Raw genomic sequence first — 19,204 nt, 5'->3', positions numbered from 1 at the left:
TGGAAGCCATGCTGTCAGAACAGAACTTTATTTCATAATAAACGAACATCTGAAACAGAGGAAACAAATACGAGCAAGCATAATGAAAGTAGTGCTCAGGGGGTCATAGCCAAAGAAATTCAAGACAAGAAAACGAAAAACAGATTAAGGATGCAGTTTGCTGCTCCATTTGTTTTTATAGCACAATGGATGTGAAAGGCAATGCAGCCTTTACACTCAGGATTTTTTTTTAATAAACTCTGGTTTTTAATAACCTGGCACACAACCCTATCTATAATTATCTGTAATTTACTGAAATGTGGAATCTTAAATACAGTATAATGAAAACTAAAACCTCAGAGGAAGAATGTGAAAAAAATACAAATCATAAAAATATGATTATTGCTACAAGGAACTTATAGCTATTTGTAGAGATTAATCTAGAACTGTGTCACATGGATAGAACAGTGGGAGGAAAAAGTTCTGGCCGATCCGGTTGAGTTGAGTGTGATCTAGTTTCTTCAGTCTTCATGCCCCTTCCTCTGGACACATAAATCCTAGAAGGCTGCCTGTTGCTGAGACCTTCCCAAGACAGAAGAGCTCCAAGGTGTCATGCCAAAATGGTAGCCAACCAGGTGACCTTCCGAGGTCCCCTTTTGGGGCTCAGTAACATACATGTTGGGATCAGGACACACAGTGCTCCACGGAAATTCTACCATATATTTCCTAAAGGAGGAAAGACCCATTTCTCGACAGCTTTCCGGAAGGCATCTGTAAAGCACACCAGACTGTCTCGGGGTTCATAGCTTTTTTGCTTCCAGAAAATAAGACGTGCTCCTTCTGGGACCACTACATTAATAAATCCTGAAATAAACTGCACTGAAACTTAGGAGTTTGTTGTCAACAGAATAAAGAAATAAATAAGTGGCAAATTTAAAAACTGAGCAACTTTCCTCCTCTCTCTAGCTGGAGTCTTTACTGGAGGTTGACAGGGGGAGGCCACAGGAAATCATATATCCTGCCCTACTCCTCACGATGTAGAATCTGCCTTTATCAGTCTTTAAGGGGACTGTGACAGCACTGTCCACATGCGACTGTGAGAGCCCCTTTCTTGGATACAAGAGGCAGGAAAAGGCCTCCTGCTGGGTGCTGCGTATCTACAGCATGCCGGCTGGCCTTGCTCTGTTTAACTGTGGACCTGAACAGGCTCACTGAACTGTTACACAGTGACCCGGACCCTCGAACAGAACACTGTATAACTGTCCAGTGCCTGCATATCAAAGGCCTCAGCGACCTCAGTCTCTGTGCTCATGATACCAACAAAGTCAGTTCCAAGCAATTCGGGGACGTCCGTAGGGCTGCGAAAAGAAAGAAAACAGAAGCCTGATCAGATCAGCAGTCTCTGGAGCACTGGGGATTAATCCCAGCTTAAATAAGAGCTAAAAGCATGGTATAGATGGCTGTTTTCATTTACAACAGAGAAAGCTTTGACCTTAAACCACAAATGAGGTACTTTACTACCTTTTCTAGTAACAGTTCCACAGGTGCTCTGTGAAAGCCTGATCCGAGGCACTCACTGGTCCACGGTCGAGTTTACAATTAGGGTGAGGCAACAGGAAACCAAATATCCTGTCCTAGGACACACCCCACAACTCCTCACGTTGATGCAGAATCTGACTTTATAGGTCTACTACGGGACTGTGTGTCGCTAAGACCTTCCCAAAACACGAGAGGTCCCAAGTGCCATGCCAAAATGTTAGCCTGCACCCGGAGAGCCCCAGGCAGGCAGGACAAGACGGCTCTGCAGCAGGTGTAGCACCTGCTCTGTCTCGTCGGCTTCCCAGAGTTATCTGAGCACAGGGGAGCCAGCCTCTTGGCCTCGTAGCACTTCAGAGCGCCACGGTGGCCGAGCCACCCTGGTCAAGGAGGGGCAGACGCGACATGCCTGCTGGGCCCTCCCCCAGCTCTCAGGTGCTTCATCAGTTACCAGCTCCCTGGGAGTAGGGGGACAGCCTTTGCTTCTCTGTGAGTCATGTGCAGGGCCACTCACGTACTTGCAAAGACAGGGAAAGATGGAAAGAGAGAGGATCGGAGAGGGAACGGACAACCAGAAGTACTGAGAGGAAGGGGAGCCAGGCCCCTGTTCGCCCGGGCCCCGCTGTCTGCTCTGTGAGGACCTAGCACCGCTGCTCCTTCACTTCTTCCCCGCTGTGCCAGAGCTCTCAGATGGCTCCTGGTCCCCAACAGGGCCAAATGGCATGCACCTCAGCAGTCAAGACCTAGAGCAAAATATCCTCCAGGGCTGTCTGAGGCCCAAACAAGGACTAAAACAGACATGCACGGAGGCTCCCGACGAGTTGAGAAGGGAGAAACACAAAAGAGGCGCGAGGAAGAATCTGACCTGGCCACGGACAGGCCTGGGGCGGGGCCACGGACAGGCCTGGGGCGGGGCCACGGACAGGCCTGGGGCGGGGCCATGGACGGACAGGCCTGGGGCGGGGCCACGGACAGGCCTGGGGCGGGGCCATGGACGGACAGGCCTGGGGCGGGGCCACGGACAGGCCTGGGGCGGGGCCATGGACGGACAGGCCTGGGGCGGGGCCATGGGCAGGCCTGGGACTGCAGAGGCCAGGCTGGGCGCTGGAGGCCCGTCCCCTTCAGACCCCCTACCTTGGGCCAGTAGCCCTGCGTGGCCATCTTCTTCGCCTCCTCCTGTAGCAGGGTGTCGGTGAGCTGCTCTGCCTGCCTGGCCTCCTCTTCCTCCTCCTCCTCCTGCTGGTCCTCCTCCCATGCCTGCAGCTGGCGCTCTGCAACCTGGCCGCCAAGAGCAAAGTCACCCGGGACCGAGCTCCCTGGGTGGAGCCCCGCCGTGGGTCACGAAGGGAGGCCTGGGGGTGTACCCCAGCCGGAGTACAAGCGCAGGCACAGTGATGGAAGTGCCCTCAGAGGGAAGGCTGCTTATGAGACTGGAGAGGCTGCACGTGTGGGAATATGCAGCTCGTGAAAAGCTCTGGGTGGGGCCACGTGCTTGGAAGATTACGCGTCCCTACCAACTACCGAACTGAACAGAGGCCAGTGGCCCAGCGCACCACGTGCCAGCGGAGGCGGACAGGAGAGGGAGTTCAGGCAGGCACAGCAGCCTTGCGCCCGCACACACGGAGGACCTGGATGGAGCCGGCACTAAGCAGGAGGGTCGGGGTCTCAGCTGGACATGAGACGGGCGCCCTGAGCTCACGGACACGGTCCTAATGCCCAGCTGTGGAAATACGTCAGGGGTCTCGGCATCCAGTGCCGTAACAGTGCAGGGGCCACAGCAAGGCCTGCGGCCTGCAGCTCACATCCCCCCTGCGGAGGCTTCCTCCCCGACCAGGCTCAGCCCACCTGGGCCTCCAGCTCCTGTTTCCTGGCCGATTTCAGTTCTTTGCTCTCCTCTTTCTCACGACGAGCAGACTCTCTGACCTCCTCAAGATTCTGAATAAGTTGCTCCCGGTGTCTCAGGGATTCCTCCTGCGCCCGTCGGTTTTGTTCAAGCTTTTCTTGTATCTGTTGTTGTCTCCCTGTCAGAACCTACCCTCAGCAGGAAGGCAAAGGGCAGATCTCAGTTCGACTTCACAGATCCCTGTTCCATAAGCTGTGGACAGGCTGAGCTGCCCCGAGACCTAGCCTCAGCCTCAGGCCTGAAGGCAAGTCTAGGTCACGGTACTGGCAATGGCAGCCCCACTTGCCACCCAGCCCCACCACACACAAAACGCACACAGACTACGCGTTGGAGAGACAGCTAGGCACTGACAAGATCTGAGGAGGCGGGGCGGAGCTATCTCCCCAGGGCACAGAAACAGAGCAACAAGCTTGTGAGCTTCACTCCCTATCAGTAGGTTCTAGAAAAAGAAAAACCACAAGCCACGCAAATGACCAGAGGTAGACTTTGGCTCATCCCCTCAATCTTCTGGATTTAAATTTACTGCTTAGAGTGGCAGAGACCTTGCTGGGCTTGAGACCCGGCCACAGCACAGGATTACACCCAGAGCACGGTCAGGACTCAAGAACCAGGAACGGTGGGAAGCCACCTGCCTTATCCAACAGTTACGCCCCTTGGACAGGACACGTCAAGTGGCCACAACTAGGAGGAACTTTTTTTTCCTGTTCAAAATTTTATTTAAATTCTAGTTAGTTAACATATAGTGTCATATTGGGTTCAGGAGTAGAATTTAGTGATTCATCAATTACCGATCACACCCAGTGCTCAACACGAGAGGAGGAACGTCTTTAATAGGGCAAATCCAAAGGTGCTGCAGAGTATCGGCATTCAGAAAAGGGGCAGGCGACCCACTGGGACTGGACTCCCCACGGATTCCAAAATGACTTGCACAAAATATTTCCATTTTAAGCAACCTTAATTTTCAATACATGGATAATGAAGGATTTTTTTTTAAAAGATTTCTTTAAAAAAGTTTTTTTATTAAGTAATCTCCACACCCAACACAATGCTCAAACTCACGACCCCGAGATCAAAAGCCTCACGTCCTAACAAATGATCCACCCAGGCACCCTAAAAGATTTCCTTTTATTTTTGTTTATTTTTTACGTTTTATTTATTTCTGAGAGAGAGAGACAGCATGAGCAGGGGAGGGTCAGAGAGAGAGGGAGACACAGAATCTGAAGCAGGCTCTAGGCTCTGAGCTAGCTGTCAGCACAGAGCCCGACACAGGGCTCAAACCTACGAACTGTGAGTTCATGACCTGAGCCGAAGTTGGACGCTTAACCGACTGAGCCACCCAGGTGCCCCAAAGATTTCCTTTTAAATGGGATATGTCTTAATGCATTACTTAAATACTGACAAGTGTGTTCTTTCAAGAGTCCACTTCTGGTTATGCACCCCAAGGAAAAAAATCCTAAATACGAAAAATGGAAAGCTTATGAACCAAGATGTTCACTGCAGCGTTTCCTGTAATACCTCAAAATCAGAATAGAAAGAACACCCACAAGAGGGGAGTAGGAAAACAAACCACAGTATACCCACGTGATATATTAAGCGGTCATCAAAATATCTACACAGGAGACGGAATACTGCATTAGAATGCTGGTAACCAACAGACAGTATAATAAGGAATATGCAGAAGGATGTGTTTGCGCAGACACAGAGTGGAAGGAAATAAAGTAATGGCGACTGTGCAAATGATGGGGACCTGGGTGACTTTATTCTTACTTCCTGTACTCCTGAATTTTCTTCTAAAAAGCTGATACTACTTTCATAATGACATTAAAAGTCTACTTAAAAGGAGTGCCTGGGTGGCTCAGTCGCTTTGGCTCAGGTCATGACCTGGCGGTTCGTGGGTTCGAGCCCTGCATCAGGTTCTGTGCTGTCAGCTGGGAGCCTGGAGCCAACTTCAGATTCTGTGTCTCCCTCTCTCTCTCTGCCCCTCCCTTGCCCATGTTCTCTCTCTCTCTCAAGAACATTAAAAAAAAAATGTTTTTATTTTATTTTTATTTTTTTTTAATGTTTTATTTATTTCTGAGAGAGAGAGAGAGAGCATGAACAGAGGAGGGTCAGAGAGAGAGGGAGATACAGAATCTGAAGCAGGCTCCAGGCTCTGAGCTAGCTGTCAGCACAGAGCCCGACGCAGGGCTCAAACCCATGAACCGTGAGATCATGACCTGAGCCGAAGTCGGATGCTTAACCAACTGAGCCACCCAGGCGCCCCCCCAAAAAAAATGTTTTTAAATAGGTCTATTTAAAATAAGCAGAGAGGCCTGTGTTCCAGAACATTTGGCAGGGTCAGTATGCGCTCGCAGCCAGGATTACCTCGCTCATCAGTCGGTCTCGTGCGCTCCTCTCCCGGGCCCACTCCGCCTCTCTCTTTTCCCACATTTCCTTGGCCTCCTCCCTGGGAACACAGAGCGGATGACAGCAGGCTCCTTGCCACCACCGATGGCAGAAGAGAACTAAAGAAGCGACAGGGCTCCAGCACATCAGGCACACACATGATCTGTGGGGTCAACCTTCAAACCCACTTCACAGCTGACAACTCTGGACGAGCTCAGGGAGAGTCTTCCCACGGGAAGTACTTTAAGTTGCCTGGGTTATGCTCCCATCTCCTTACAAAACGCAACTGTGAGGGCCTGCACCCAGGCCATTTAGACACCTTGGCGAATGAAGCCATCAGGACTCTGGAGAGGCAGAGGAGCCCCATGGTGCCTGAGCTCTGTCACCTTCCTCCTGGGGTCACTGCTGGGTCACCCTGTGGCCTGAGGCAAGTCAGTGACCTCCTCAAGTCCTGGTGACCTTCATACCTACCCCCCGGCTGGACGTCAGGAGTAAATAAAAGGAGGAGGGCAAAGCGCTCTCTGCACAGTGTCTGGCCCACAAGAAATGACCAATAAATGTGACGCGTTATTCAATGTTTTCAATCTACTAGATTTTTAGGATCCAGACCCATTTATAAAAGACCTAAGAAGCATTCACCATCTCCAGAATTTATAACAATTTCCTTCCAGATTCCTAAGATCTTAAACGAACAGATCCTTACTCTAAACCCTAATGATTTCCACCTTAAATAACTTAAGGGAAACGCCCCTGCAAGCCAGGTCCACTAGCAAACATGTGCTCCTCCCGATGGGCAGATTAACAAGGACAGATGCTTCAGTGACAACAGGAGACTCTCGTGCTGACCTGTGGGGACGTAAGGGACCAGAGCAGAGGCTGGGAGTGTCCAGCCCGGACAGGCGCCATCTCTCACCTCAACAGCAGCTGCAGCTCTGCCTCCCGCTCCCTCTCCAGCTGCAGCTGCTCCTCGATGGCCTGCTTCATCCACGCCGCATCGGCCAGGGCCTGCTCCCGCCTGGCCAGGTGCGCACGCTGGTTCTCGTCCTCCGTCTCCAGGAGCGCCTGCAGGATACGCTTGTCCGCCTCCTACAGGGTGGAGCAGGAAGTGCAGTGGGTGCCCTTCGGCGGCCACAGCCCTCCTGCCCTTCCCCTCGCCTCCCACAGCACCCCCTTTCTGCACTCAGCACTGGCGGCAAACATTCGTGATGCTTCCAGATCTTCCCTAGATGGAGCTGGGAAGAATCAGGGTGTAACCACTTAGGAGTGGAGTGATGCAGGAGAGGCCCCTTTGCCACCGCGTGCATGTCCCTGCCCTTGGACACGCCTGGTAGCACAGCTTTTGAGAACACGGTTGGACAACAGTTTCACTTCTAAGAACATAGACTAGAGACCCAAAGGCACAAAAACATATGCACAAAATGCTCACTGCAGCGGTCCCATGGGGGAGAAACAGAAAACGACCCAAATACGCATGGGTAGGGAACTGGCTCTAGCGTACATCTCCACAGGGAGGCGCAGTAGAAGAAGAGGGACTGGGGAGGTCCTGCGACGGGAAAACGTACTCAGGAACAGCAGTGGCGCTGCCACCCCGCACCACCCCGACGAGCGCAGGCAGGGACGGAGGCAGGCAGGTTCGCTCGCTCACCAGCCCTGTCCCCGTGTCACTGGAGAGCCCACCGACGTGCCTGACAGCCATGCTGAGCAGCCAGTGAGAAAGAACAAGCTCATTCCGAGGGTCTGAGGTTCACTGTTGGGTGAGCGTGCTGAGGGGTGCCCCTTTAGTTTTTAAAGAACCCCACCGCCCCCCTCTGTGTGTGCTGGGTAAACATATCTAGAACACACAACAAAGCAGACCCCCCCCGGGGAGGGGCGGGGGTCCCAGGGCTCATCAAGGGCAAATCTCCCCTGGTGTTTTATTCTTGCAAGAACACACTCGAATGCACTTGCATTACTGAGCAATGGAAAGCATTTTCTTCTAAAAAGGGTGAAAGAAATGCCAGGCTGACTCAGACTTACCAGTTCCTCTTGGATCTGCTGTGCACGCCTATTAAGTTGCACATTATACTGATGTCTCAAAAAACGTCTAGAAGTGAGCAAAATACGGGCTGCCTTCAGTGTCTTATGAACAATCAGTAGGGGCCAGACAGCTACTTACTACAGATCTTTTTGGTTTGGGACAGCAGTGCAAGTCTGAGAAAGCACAAGGCTTGCCCGCCCAGGCGCACACACCCCAGCTCTGCCTTCTGCCGGAAGGCTGCCATTTGCTTCCTCTCTTCCTCCAGCCTCTCCAGCTCCCACCGCTGCTTCAGCAGATTCTCCTGCTCCTTCTTCAGTTTGGTGGCCTGTGGTGACAACAGTGCATCCAATTAAGGTAATCGGAATCAGAGCTTCCTTCATTCTTCATGTGTGTGCATTTTCATAAGGTGCCAAGCAATATGGCTGGCCCGGATCAGAGCCCCCTCTCACCTCTGGGCTCTGAGCCCTGAGTCCTTGGCCCAGCTCACTCTCTTCCTACAAGAGCCGTTCCCAACGTGTGGACAGGATGAGACCCATGCTCCATGCTCCTACAGGACCCTGTACTTGCCACACCTTCCTATAACTTAACCCTGCCTCCCGCACCTGACACAGGTCCTCCCATGAAGGCCAGGACTGTGGGCCTTGCTCACACCTGTATCTCTAGCACCCAGCTCAGTGCTCAGCATCTAGCAGATAGTGGGCGTTAACGATCTGGTTCTGGAATCATTTGGGCCTAAGGACAGGCTTCCCCTCATCCGAATGGGAAAATCTAGCCCAGGCATCTAGCTCAGGGAAACTGCACAATATTCTCAGAACAGCCTCCTGAACCAAAGACCCTCACAGTTTATGCCTTGAGATCCAAAACGTGCCAGCTGGGGAGAGCTGTAGCAGTGTGCTAGAACATCAGACTAAGTCAAGTCTACTTAGTGCACTGGATAATCCAAGTTCCTTTTTTTTTTTACATTTTGAGAGAGAACAATGTGAGTTGGGTATAGGGTCAGAAGGGCAGAGAGAGAGAGAGAGAGAGAGAGAGAGAGAAAATCCCAATCAGGCTCCACACTCAGCACAGAGCCTGACATAGGGCTCAATCCCACAACCCGGGATGGTGACCTGAGCCAAAATCAAGAGTTGGACACTCCACCAACAGAGCCACCCAGGTGCCCCAGGAAAATCCAAGTTCTAAGAAGGCTCTCACATAGCCACTCTCAAAGCACACCTAAGAGAATAGGTATTATCTACATATCGTGTACATTCTAGAATCTGCATATACAACCTAGGAGGATGGAAAAACCACAGCTAGGCGGCTAGGAATATATGTCAGAAGGGAAAACCCAGCACTGTTGCATTTCTTAGAGTCACCCCTCCCCCCACATGGTCTTTCTCGTGCAGCTTTCTAACGCCTACTTTATAATGACAAGCGGCTGCAGGAGAAGTGGCCGTGCCCTCACCTCCATCTCCTTCAGCTTCAGCTCCTCCATCTGCCGGAGCAGCGCCTCAGCCTGGAGTCTGTCCTCCAGCCGCCTCCTCTCCTCTTCTGCTTTCATCCGCTCCAGCGCTTCCCTTTGGGCCTTTTCATATTCGTTTTCATATCGTTTCTTCTCTTCCTTTTGGGTGGCTTCTTGCTACATGGGGCCAGATGAACGCAGGAGGTCAGAATCTGTCACACAGCCAGCAGGAACCCAGTTCCCCGCTGCTGTTCCTCATTCCAATGTGTCTACACCACAGTAGGTCATGCCACTTTTCAGCTGCGTGACGCCGGGTGAGGGTGCATCTTCCCTGGCTCTGTTCTCACGGTGGGAACCATGGGAGTGATCCTTCCCTCAGAGGCAATGCTGGGGAAGTAGCACAGTGCCTGGCACAGAGGAGGGACTCAAGAATGTCGGGGTTCCTTCCCTTCCAAAAGTCAGCAAAATACTCTCTAAAATTAACCCAGAGGCAAAGCTGTGGGTTCGCAGAGGTGTGGCCTTTTGTCCCCAGAGGTGCTGCTGTAAGCCGGGGTTGAGAGTTTATGACGTGTGCTACATCAAGAGACTGCCAGCAGCAGCGACCTTTTAAGATGCACCTTCCACCTGCCAGTGGCCGGCCACTGGGGTCATTCTGCCCTGGGGATGATCAGAAAGGGCTCTCGTACATGCAGGAGCAACAGACGTCCACTTGTAATGTGTTAATGGTAACTGAGATAGTAAAGTCTGTTCCTGGATTGGACCCGCTAACATCAAAAACAAGAAAACTTCAGAGACCTGGAGACAGAGCTCTCCCACCACAGCATGGAAGGCTATTTCCAGAGTCAGATACCACACCTGTTTTTTTTCTTCTTTCTGTACTTTCCAAGAGCTTATCACGTGCTCCTTGTGAAGGGCTGATTCAATCTGAGGGTGAGAAGGCAGAGAATGTTCATTTCCCCACTGGTTCATCTGACGGATGTACACTGCAGATCATGGTGCCACGCCCTGGCAGGTGACCGGAAGTTTCCTAGGCAAGGACTCAGAGGGGCCCAGGTGTCTTACAAGGGGGCACAAGGTGACCATATACAGTCTGAACGCACCAAAGGACCAAGTAGTGTGAAACAGATCTGAAGAGCTGTAACAAAGGAACACACGCTTTTCTCCCAGTACCCTCAGGGTTGCAGGAGCAGGTGAGCAGATGCTGAGATGGAAATGCAATCTCAGAGCCAACCTGGTTGGTCTAAAGCATGCCAGGGCCCAGGGCAGCAGGAGCTGGGTGAGGAACTGACTCGGCCTTTTGCCAGGCTCCTCAAAACGTCCTCTGCAAAGCTGTAGCTGTGTAAACATGTACTCCCCATAGCAACAGATGTAACACATTTAGGGTGGTTAGGAAGAGAGATGGGTTTAGCGAATCTGTTGGATCAGAAAATGAGTTGGAACTCTATCCAAAAGCTTTTGTTTGGGAAATTGCTTATAAAATTTTTTAATCTCTTTCTCAACTTACAAATGTAAACATCTGCAACTAACTTGAGTGTTCTAAATAAACACTGCTGAATAAAAGACTTTGGAGCACCCACCTAAACGCTCGAATGGCCAGGGAAAGGAGGCCCGCCCCCCTTGGCTGAGTGCTAACTGCACAAGACTCAAAGGCACCAAACTGTTCTATTACTCAGTGGCTGGCAAGTTCTGAGTATAATTACAAATCAATTAAATGCCACCAAACATAGACACAAAATTTAAGTGAAAATACATCAATGAAATCATCACGGATCATTTTCTCTAGCCCAGTCTCCACAGAATATGGTGCCACCCAAGCCAGACCGCCCCCCATCTGCCCCCAGATCTTGCATATTTGTCCTCCTTTCTCTTGCCACCCTGTTCTGGCCTCCACTGTCACTGCCCTGGCCTCACTCCCTCCTGCCCACCTCCACGCTGCTGCCAAAGCTACCGCTTCCCGAAATGCAACCAGGGTGTCACCGTATCCCTACTTAAAACCATCCAGGTGCTCCCCAGCGCTTCCAGAAGGCCACACAAGGCTGGCCGGGGTCCGGGCCCACCTGCCTTACCAGTCTCAACTCTTGTAGCCTCCGCTCACCATCTGACGTCCTCTCAGCCACTCGTCACTCCCCGAGTGCACTCTGCTCTCGTGACTCCCGCCTGATCCTCGCTCAGCTGCCTCAATCTAGAATGTCCTTTCCTCACCTCTACACCATCAAGTTAACACCAAGTCCTTCCAAACTCCTCCATCCTCGCAGCTCCTCTGAGGTGCCACTCTGACCTACAACTGAGCCGAGGGCACTGCCCCAGTGCCCATCCTCCTGGGGCTGCCCAGCCCACTGCAACCCATACTAGACCATGAGCTGGGGAGGGGGGACCCCATCTAATCTCCACGTGGCAAATGTTCAGTAAGTACTGGCTGAGCACCCAACAAACCAGATCTGCAAGGGGCATCGTTCAGGTGGCTGGGGTGTTCTCTCCTCTGTTCCACCCCAGCAAGAGATGCAAGTTCAAAAACAAGAAGGGAAACGTGATTTCATCTACTTAGGCAAATCAAAGGATCTCATTGGCTTTCACCTCTCGAAGTTTAGGGTTGTTCTTTTTCCAGTGTTCATACAGAAGTTGTTCGGCAATCTGTCAAGAAAACACAGAGGGAAGCCTGATGTCACTTTGCAGATCCATCCACATTTTGGATAACCCACACTGGCGGTCCGCTGAGGCAGAGAGCCCCTCAGCCGGCACGCTGTCACTGCGCCTGCCCTTCAGACCTCCTGCTGCCTTGCACCCCCACCAGACACCAGAGTGGAACCAGATAGCCCTGACAAATGACTCCCACAGTAGTGAGGGACGGATGCCAAGATCTGATGCTACAGATGGGTCCCAGATGTGACAATCTGCTTCAAAATATACAGCAGGCTTAAATACACAGACTGGGGCTCCCCATTCCCCACAGCCACTTGGAAGATCAAAGACACCAGTGCGCAGCCCGGTGGGGCCACAGGACTGACATAAAGACAAAGGACTCGGATGTAACGACATGAGGTGACTCGTGCAAAGCACATGTGAAGAACACCGTGGCACAGAGTACCTCTCCCTGCTGGCCCTGGAGTTAACTGTTGTCTCATCAGACCAGCGTGCCCAGGGCGACCCCGCATGTGTGTCACTGAGGGGTTGGGGACGCTCCCGCCCCGCAGGCTCCTGAAGGGCTAGAGAAGTTACCAGCTTCCTCTGCTCTTCTCGGGCCGACCTGAGATTGCCATGCCGCTCCCGGATTCGGCCTTCCCGCGCATCCATGCTTAGCCTTAGCTCCTCCAGTTCTTTGGCCAGCAGGGCCTGCTCCTCCAGGAGCAGCTGCCTCAGTCTCTCCCGCCTGGCTTCCAGCTGCTTCCGCTTCTCCTCCTTCATCTTCTCACGCTGATAGGCATGCATGCTGGGTGAGAAGGAGCCCTCCCCACATCAGTCACGCTACAGCCACACGTGGCACGCTCTGCTCTGCTGTGCGGTAAAAGAGGCTGAGGTGGACATGACGTGGTGACACGGTAAAGTGTCTTCCGGCTAAAGTGAAGACAGCAGGTCACAGACCACTATGCGTCACAGAATCTTGTTTTTGCCATAAGAAAAGGTACAGTGGTGGGTGCCTGGGCGGCTCAGTCGGCCAAGCATCCGACTTCGGCTCAGGTCATGATCTCCCTCTCTCTGCCCCTCCCCTGCTTGCACACTCTCTCTCTCTCTCAAAAATAATAAACTAAAAAAAAAGAAAAGAAAAGAAAAGAAAAAGAAAATGTACAGTGGGCTCATGTATGCATGTGATAACAGTATTAATATTACTTGAGCAATTACTATGTACCAGGTACTCTATCTAGGGATAGCTTTCTATTACTCATACATCCTACAAAGTAGGTTCTGTTTTAGCCCCACTTCACTGATGAGGAAACTGAGGCTCATTCATACAGCAAGTGACACAGGATTTCCATCTAGGTCTGTCTGACTCCAAAGCCTATGCTTTTAACTTTCATGTTTTTTACGTGTATTTCTGCAAAAATGGATATATGTGTGTATGAATATTTATCACACATGGGGAAAAGTACGGGAGGACACGTGCATCAGACTGTTCCTTGTGATTCTCTCTGGGGACACAGGGTTACAAGGACACTTCCAGATTCTACACATATTCTCGTTTTCTCCTTTTCAATGCAAATGTATTATTCACTGATGATCTTTTTTTTTTTCAGTTTTCAGTTGGAAAACATCACCATGCCTGTCATCTATGCAACTTCCTCAAGAAAACATGCTGTTTAGCCACGGGGTTCTTAGAGCCACATCCCACTGACCAACACATGGCTTCCTGCCTCCAGTCCATCAAGGCCACTGCAGTTACCTCCGCTGGTAGGACGTCTTGGAGCTCCATTCCGCCTGCTTGGAGCTACAGATATCAGACATCCGGAAGTAGTGACTGTTCTGGTCCCACTGCTGCCGAAGCCGGGCCTGCTGCTCTCGGTGTCGCTGTCGGGCCGCCTGCTGGTCCAGGAGCCTCCGGCTGCACCAGTGGAAGGGCAGCGTGGGGAGTGCCATCTGAGAATAGCAATGGTAGGAAAATGAGCCTGCTGCAGCCCCCTAATGAGGGGTCCACAGCCCTTGGCTGCCCCCTGAAATCACCCCACTCCAGACCAGTGACATCAAAGAGGTGTTAGCACAGGTTCCCAGGCATCAGCATTTTTTAAAATTTTATTTGTTTAAGTAACCTCTACACCCACCATGGGCTCGAACTCACAACCCTGAGATCAAGAATCGCATGCTCTTCCACCTGAGCCAGCCAGGTGCCCCAGGCATCAGCATTTTAAAAATCATTTGCCGAGGCGCCTGGGTGGCTCAGTTGGTTAAGCATCCAACTTCAGCTCAGATCATGATCTCACGGTTCGTGGGTTCGAGTCCCACGTCAGGCTCTGTGCTGACAGCTCAGAGCGTGGAGCCTGTTTCAGATTCTGTGTCTCCCCCTCTCTCTGACTCTCCCCTGCTCATGCTGTCTCTCTCTTTCTTTCTCAGAAATAAATTTTAAAAAACATTAAAAACATTTAAAAATCATTTGCCATCAAGGCTGCAAATCATCACTTTGTTGTTTAATTTTTTTTTTAGAGAGAGAGAAAAAGCGTGAGTGGGGGAGGGGCAGAGGGAAAGAGAGCAAGAATCTCAAGCAGACTCCATTCTCAGCACGGTTGTCCATCCCACAACCCTGGGGTCATGACCTTACTGAAATCAACAGTCAGATGCTCAACTGACTGAGTCACCCAGACACCCCTGCAAAGCACCATTTTAAATATGCCTGGGCTCCACACAACTGTGAGCCAGACATCAAGGGCGCTGCAGACGAAGACTAGAAACCAGTCCTAGCAATGCTGGCCCAAGCACTTGGGGCCTTCTATGCTCCCCACAGAGTAACAGGGATAATAACTGCAGGAACACGTGTATGTGGCACGCTCTTGACATATATGATCTTTCTCATTGTTACAATCACCCCATTATTTGGCAAGAGAGGAAACTTAAGTTCAAAATGGTAAAGTGACTTGCCCAAGACCACGGAGCCAGGAGGAGAAGAAATAAGAGAGCTGGAATCCTAGTTCATGGCAGCCTCAGACCAGGGCCCAGGCAAGAGGCTGCCTGTTGGGACCCACAAGCCCTGGCTCTGGCAGCCCCCAGGGGGGTGGTCTCGCCCCTGGTTGTCATACCTGGAGAGGGATTAGCATGGAGGGCACTTCCCTCATCTTACAGATGGAGAAACTGAGATCCAGGGAGAAATCGATCTGCCCGGATCGTGGAGCAACATGGGGCCACAACTGGAGATATGAAAGCAGAGAGCAGTCGTACTTCCTACACCTTCTTCCCTGACCCCAGAGCTGCCCTCCCGGGCAGGTCTACACTGTGTCTAGCTACGACAGTGCTTACGGAACGTCTGTGTGGGTCCAAGCCAAGCCTCAAACTCCGTGCTCAGACCTGGGGGAAAATAATCTACGTCTATGGACCAAATGTGGCCCGCGGCTGCCCGCTTATAGCCTGTGTTGAACTCGTGGCGCGCCTGACATAATTTTTTCCTTGCTCTGCAAGCCGCCCGCGGAAAAGCTTTCCACCGGGAATCAAGAAACAAGACTCTGGTCCCGCATCTGTCGCAACCTTCACGCAGCCTTAACATCCCCGTGCGACAAAAGGGGTTGCAGAGCAAAGCGTCCGACCCAAAGGGCGCAGGGAGCAGAGTGGGGACGGGACGGCGCCCGCCCCGGTTCCCGCCATCAGGGCCACGGCGGCCGGGCTCCGCGGGTCCCGGCCCCTACACCGGCACCGGCCGAGCCTAACGCCCGACTCACGTTTCTCCGCGCCCCGGAGTTCCCGAAGAGTCCCCTCGCCGNCCTCCCCGCTCCCGGGACCGCGCTGGACCAACTCCGGCCGTTTCGCCGCTCGTTGCCGGGACAACGGACCGACGACGGAGCGCCGCGAGGGCCAAGCCGCCTCCAAAGCGATACCGGCGGCGCAGACAGAAAGGAGGTTGTGATTTTTCTCCGGCGCCCTCTCACGGGGGGCGGGAGATCTATCACAAACGTCGCTCGGCCCGGAAACCGGGAAGGAGGAGGGTAAAGGCGTGCAGTCACTAGCACGCAAAATCAGGGTGGTGGTTACCTGGAGTGTGTATGTTGGGGGGCGGGAGGCGAGGGAAGGGGGGATGAAGGTGAGGGTGGGGGGAGTCGGGGGGATAAGATAGAGGTGGAGACCATAAGTCAGTGGCTCTCAAACCTGGCTGCACACGAGAATCACCTGGAGGGCTTAAAAGCTTAGATGCTGATAAGGAAGAAAAAGTAAGTGCAGACGCCCAGACGAGTTCCATCATGTTCTCAGGGTGTCAGAGGTGGTCTCAGCTCCCCAGGCGCACTCACTGTGCACCGGCTCGGAGAACCGCTGGCCTAAATAGATACAAGTTCCTGGAAACTATTGTCTTTCGCTTGGTGGTGGGTCTCAGTGGATTGGTTCTATTGGTATTTTCTGACCCACATGTGTTACACGTATTATTTTATATATGAAGAAGATAATTAAGGGGCACCTAGAGCTCATGACGCTTCAGGGTCGTGAGTTCAAGCCCCACGTTGGGCATACTTAGTTTAAAAATTTTTTTTTTATTTTTTAAATAAGTTTACCAAAAAAAATAATAATAATAAACCTCACTCATTCATTTTCTTTTCTTTCATTTCCCATTCTTCATATTTGATTCCCTTCATTCCTCCCTTCATTCTTATTCATTTGTCTGTTTTTTTCTGGGTGCAGTGAAGTATCCAGTTGAACACTCTGGCCTCTGTTCCAGTCTCCGCCAAGCTAGTTGTGGGGTCTTGGGCAGGTCACTTCATCTCTCTGTGAAACGAGAATATGAAAGTAATTGAACAGGGAGACCAATAGATGAGGACAGCCCTGACGCCTTGTTAGCCTAGCAAGCAAACCAAAACCTAAGCCAGAATCAAGGCTCTAGAATCTGAGAAAATTAACGTTTATTCATTTTTGAGAAAGAGAGTGTATGCACAAGTGGGGGCAGGGCAGAGAGAGAGAGGGAGACACAGAATCTGAAGCAAGCTCCAGTCTCTGAGCTGTCAGCACAGAGCCTGACACAGGACTCGAACTCACAGACCGTTAGATGATGACCTGAGCTGAAACTGGACCCTTAACTGACTGAGCCACCCAGGTGCCCCTAGAATCTGAGAAAATTAAATGTAAGGACGACCAATCACAAACAGCCACCTAGCCTTCCCAGATAAAACAACTGCTTAAGTGGTAGCCAATAAAATTATTTCCTTGCTTTGCTTCCTCATCTTCTCTTTATAAAGAAAGGTCTCCCTCAGCTCCTGCCTGGTGGTGGAGGGCTCCTATCTCCTCTTGGTTTGGCATCACCCAGTTAAAATTGACATATGCCCAAATAAACTGAAAACTTTGAACGTGCTTCAGTTTACCCTTGAATAAGAACAACAGCAGTGCTGTTGTTGAAGGTTGGCCCTGTGAGACAAAATGAAGTTTCGGTGGAGAGGACCTGGTGCATCTCAGTAAGTATTCTTTCTATACATCTCCCGTTACTTAGTCGACTCAGGGTCTGCATGACATTCCCCAGGGATACCCTTCTGTTGGTCCCTACCCCTTTGGCCAAGCTCACGGTCACTCTTCCATATCGTATCCCCAATGGGCTGGGGAGGCAGCTACCCACTGGGGTCAGCAAAAGAGCCCAAGACATAAATGCTTATTGGTGGGTCTCTGCCAATATGGTAGGAACTTCAGAAATCTGTGAATTGGGTACGGGGAGACCTGGCCTCAGGTCCTGATTTTGTGAGTCCCCTTTGTGACCTGGTCCTCAGTTTTCTTATCTGTGTGATATGGCCTTAAAGGATCAAACAAGCTCTGCCAGTGAGACTCCAGGGCCTAGGCTTGACTAGCTTGGTCCCCAGGCCCTGCTCTCTGGGCCTCTTCTGCTCAATAGTCATCCCCACCGGCCCCCACTTAGTCAACCTCCACCCTCGTGATTACACAGCTCCCTGTAGCTGCTTATAGCTCATTAAGCATCTTTATTATAAGTATCTTTTCCTTTGATCCTCCCAGGACCCCTTGAGATATTTTATTATTCCCATTTAATTTTTTTTAAGATTTTATTTTTTTACACCCAACGGTGGGGCTCAAACTCACAACCCCAAGATCAAGAGTCTCATGCTCCACCGACTAAAGCAGCCAGGCGCCCTTTATTGTCCCCATTTTAAAGTTGTCTAAACTGAGCTTCAGAAAGTGGAATCCCTTACGGGGCAGCGGTGGGGGGGGGGGAGGTGCTCTGTCTGACTTCGGAGCTGAGGCTTCCCTGCTATCGTCTTGGCACCCAGCACAGGGTAGGCGCACCATATTTGTTGAGAATGAAGGAGTAGATGTCCTGCTTTTGAGTCCCTTCTTCTTCAAAAGGAGAGGTGCCCGGGTGGATCAGTCAGTTAAGCAAGCATCCAACTCTTGGTTTCGGCTCAGGTCACGATTTCACGGTTAGTGAATGTGAGCCCCGAATCAGACTCTGCGCTGGTAGTGCAGAGCCTGTTTGGGATTCTCTCTCACTCTCTTTCTCTCGCTCTCTCTGCCCCTCCCCTGTTTGTGATCTCTCTCTCTCTCTCTCTCTCTGAAATAAATAAACTTTTAGAAAAAGGTGAGGGGAAGCGTGATGTCAAAAGGAAGCAAAAAGAAAGACAAAATGGAACTCACATTATTGGAATACCATGTGCCAGATGCTTGGGGATGTATTCCCTCCTTGAAGCCTCCCTCCCACCTGTGGGAGTCCTGTCTCCATTCTGTATCCTGGACCCTGGAGAAGTCAAGCCACTCTCTTGAGGTCACGCAGCAAGGACTATGAAAGCCAGGATTTCCAGGCAACCCCCAGAGCTTATGATGGCCTTTCAGATGCTTTTCCAGGAGCCTGTGACTTGCAGGTGTAGCTCTAAGAGGCCAGCAGATGTGGACCAGCTGGGCCATTTAAGGAGTTCAACAATATTAAATATTTAGTGACAGGTTGATGACTATGGCCCACAGGGGGCTGAGAGGGGAAGTCCAGGCAGGTGGATGGCACACACGCTGGGCCCTGGGCCAGCGCAGTGCGGAGGGCTGTCCTTGGACTTGTGCCTCCGGGTGTCCCAACAGGGCAGGAGAAAACAGGACCCGGGACATGGCATGGACACATGGGAGCAGCTCCCCATTGGCCAAAACGTGACAGCGCTGGAGGCCATGCTGTGCCCTCCCTTAATTAGCAGGTGTCATTGCCAAGGTACACATGGGTCTGTGCTGGGGTTTCACGGAATTTCAACATCAGCCACTTAGGCTGCTCTCTTCTCACCTGGGCTGGGCTCCCCATCCTCCCAGATGCTGAAGTAGACCGGCAGCTCAGAGACCCTGGGGTTAA

General features: G+C 51.6%; 1 protein-coding gene across 2 annotated transcripts; it reads right to left on the bottom strand.

Moving 5' to 3' along the window:
• Positions 1–9: 9 nt before the first annotated feature.
• TCHP (trichoplein keratin filament binding) lies at positions 10–15,658 on the bottom strand. 2 transcript variants are annotated; one of them, XM_077774985.1, is made up of 13 exons: positions 15,618–15,658; positions 13,640–13,833; positions 12,481–12,691; positions 11,839–11,895; positions 10,120–10,188; positions 9,268–9,441; positions 8,033–8,145; positions 7,820–7,886; positions 6,717–6,889; positions 5,783–5,864; positions 3,361–3,546; positions 2,650–2,793; positions 10–1,337 (listed from the first exon to the last, which is right to left on the bottom strand). In XM_077774985.1, exons 2-13 carry the CDS (start codon positions 13,831–13,833, stop codon positions 1,305–1,307), a joined length of 1,503 nt encoding a protein of 500 aa, XP_077631111.1. In that variant the 5' UTR covers positions 15,618–15,658; the 3' UTR covers positions 10–1,304. The 2 variants fall into 2 exon arrangements, with proteins under 2 accessions (XP_077631111.1, XP_077631117.1); XM_077774991.1 differs by lacking the exon at positions 2,650–2,793.
• Between the last annotated feature and the right edge of the window lie 3,546 nt (positions 15,659–19,204).

Source organism: Crocuta crocuta, unplaced genomic scaffold, assembly GCF_008692635.1.
Source record: "Crocuta crocuta isolate KB4526 unplaced genomic scaffold, BGI_CrCroc_1.0 scaffold313, whole genome shotgun sequence".
Classification (NCBI taxonomy): Eukaryota; Metazoa; Chordata; class Mammalia; order Carnivora; family Hyaenidae; genus Crocuta; species Crocuta crocuta.
This window is presented reverse-complemented; position numbering and strand designations above follow the sequence as displayed.

What these genes read in the sequence shown, in the direction of transcription:
- TCHP (XM_077774985.1), bottom strand. Translation starts at nt 13,833, where the DNA reads ATGGCACTCCCCACGCTGCCCTTCCACTGGTGCAGCCGGAGGCTCCTG. An exon ending in AAGACGTCCTACCAGCGGAG is followed by an intron (nt 12,692 to 13,639) that starts GTAACTGCAGTG and finishes CTTCTCACCCAG; the next exon opens with CATGCATGCCTATCAGCGTG. An exon ending in TGAAGCTGAAGGAGATGGAG is followed by an intron (nt 8,146 to 9,267) that starts GTGAGGGCACGG and finishes TTGTCACCACAG; the next exon opens with GCCACCAAACTGAAGAAGGA.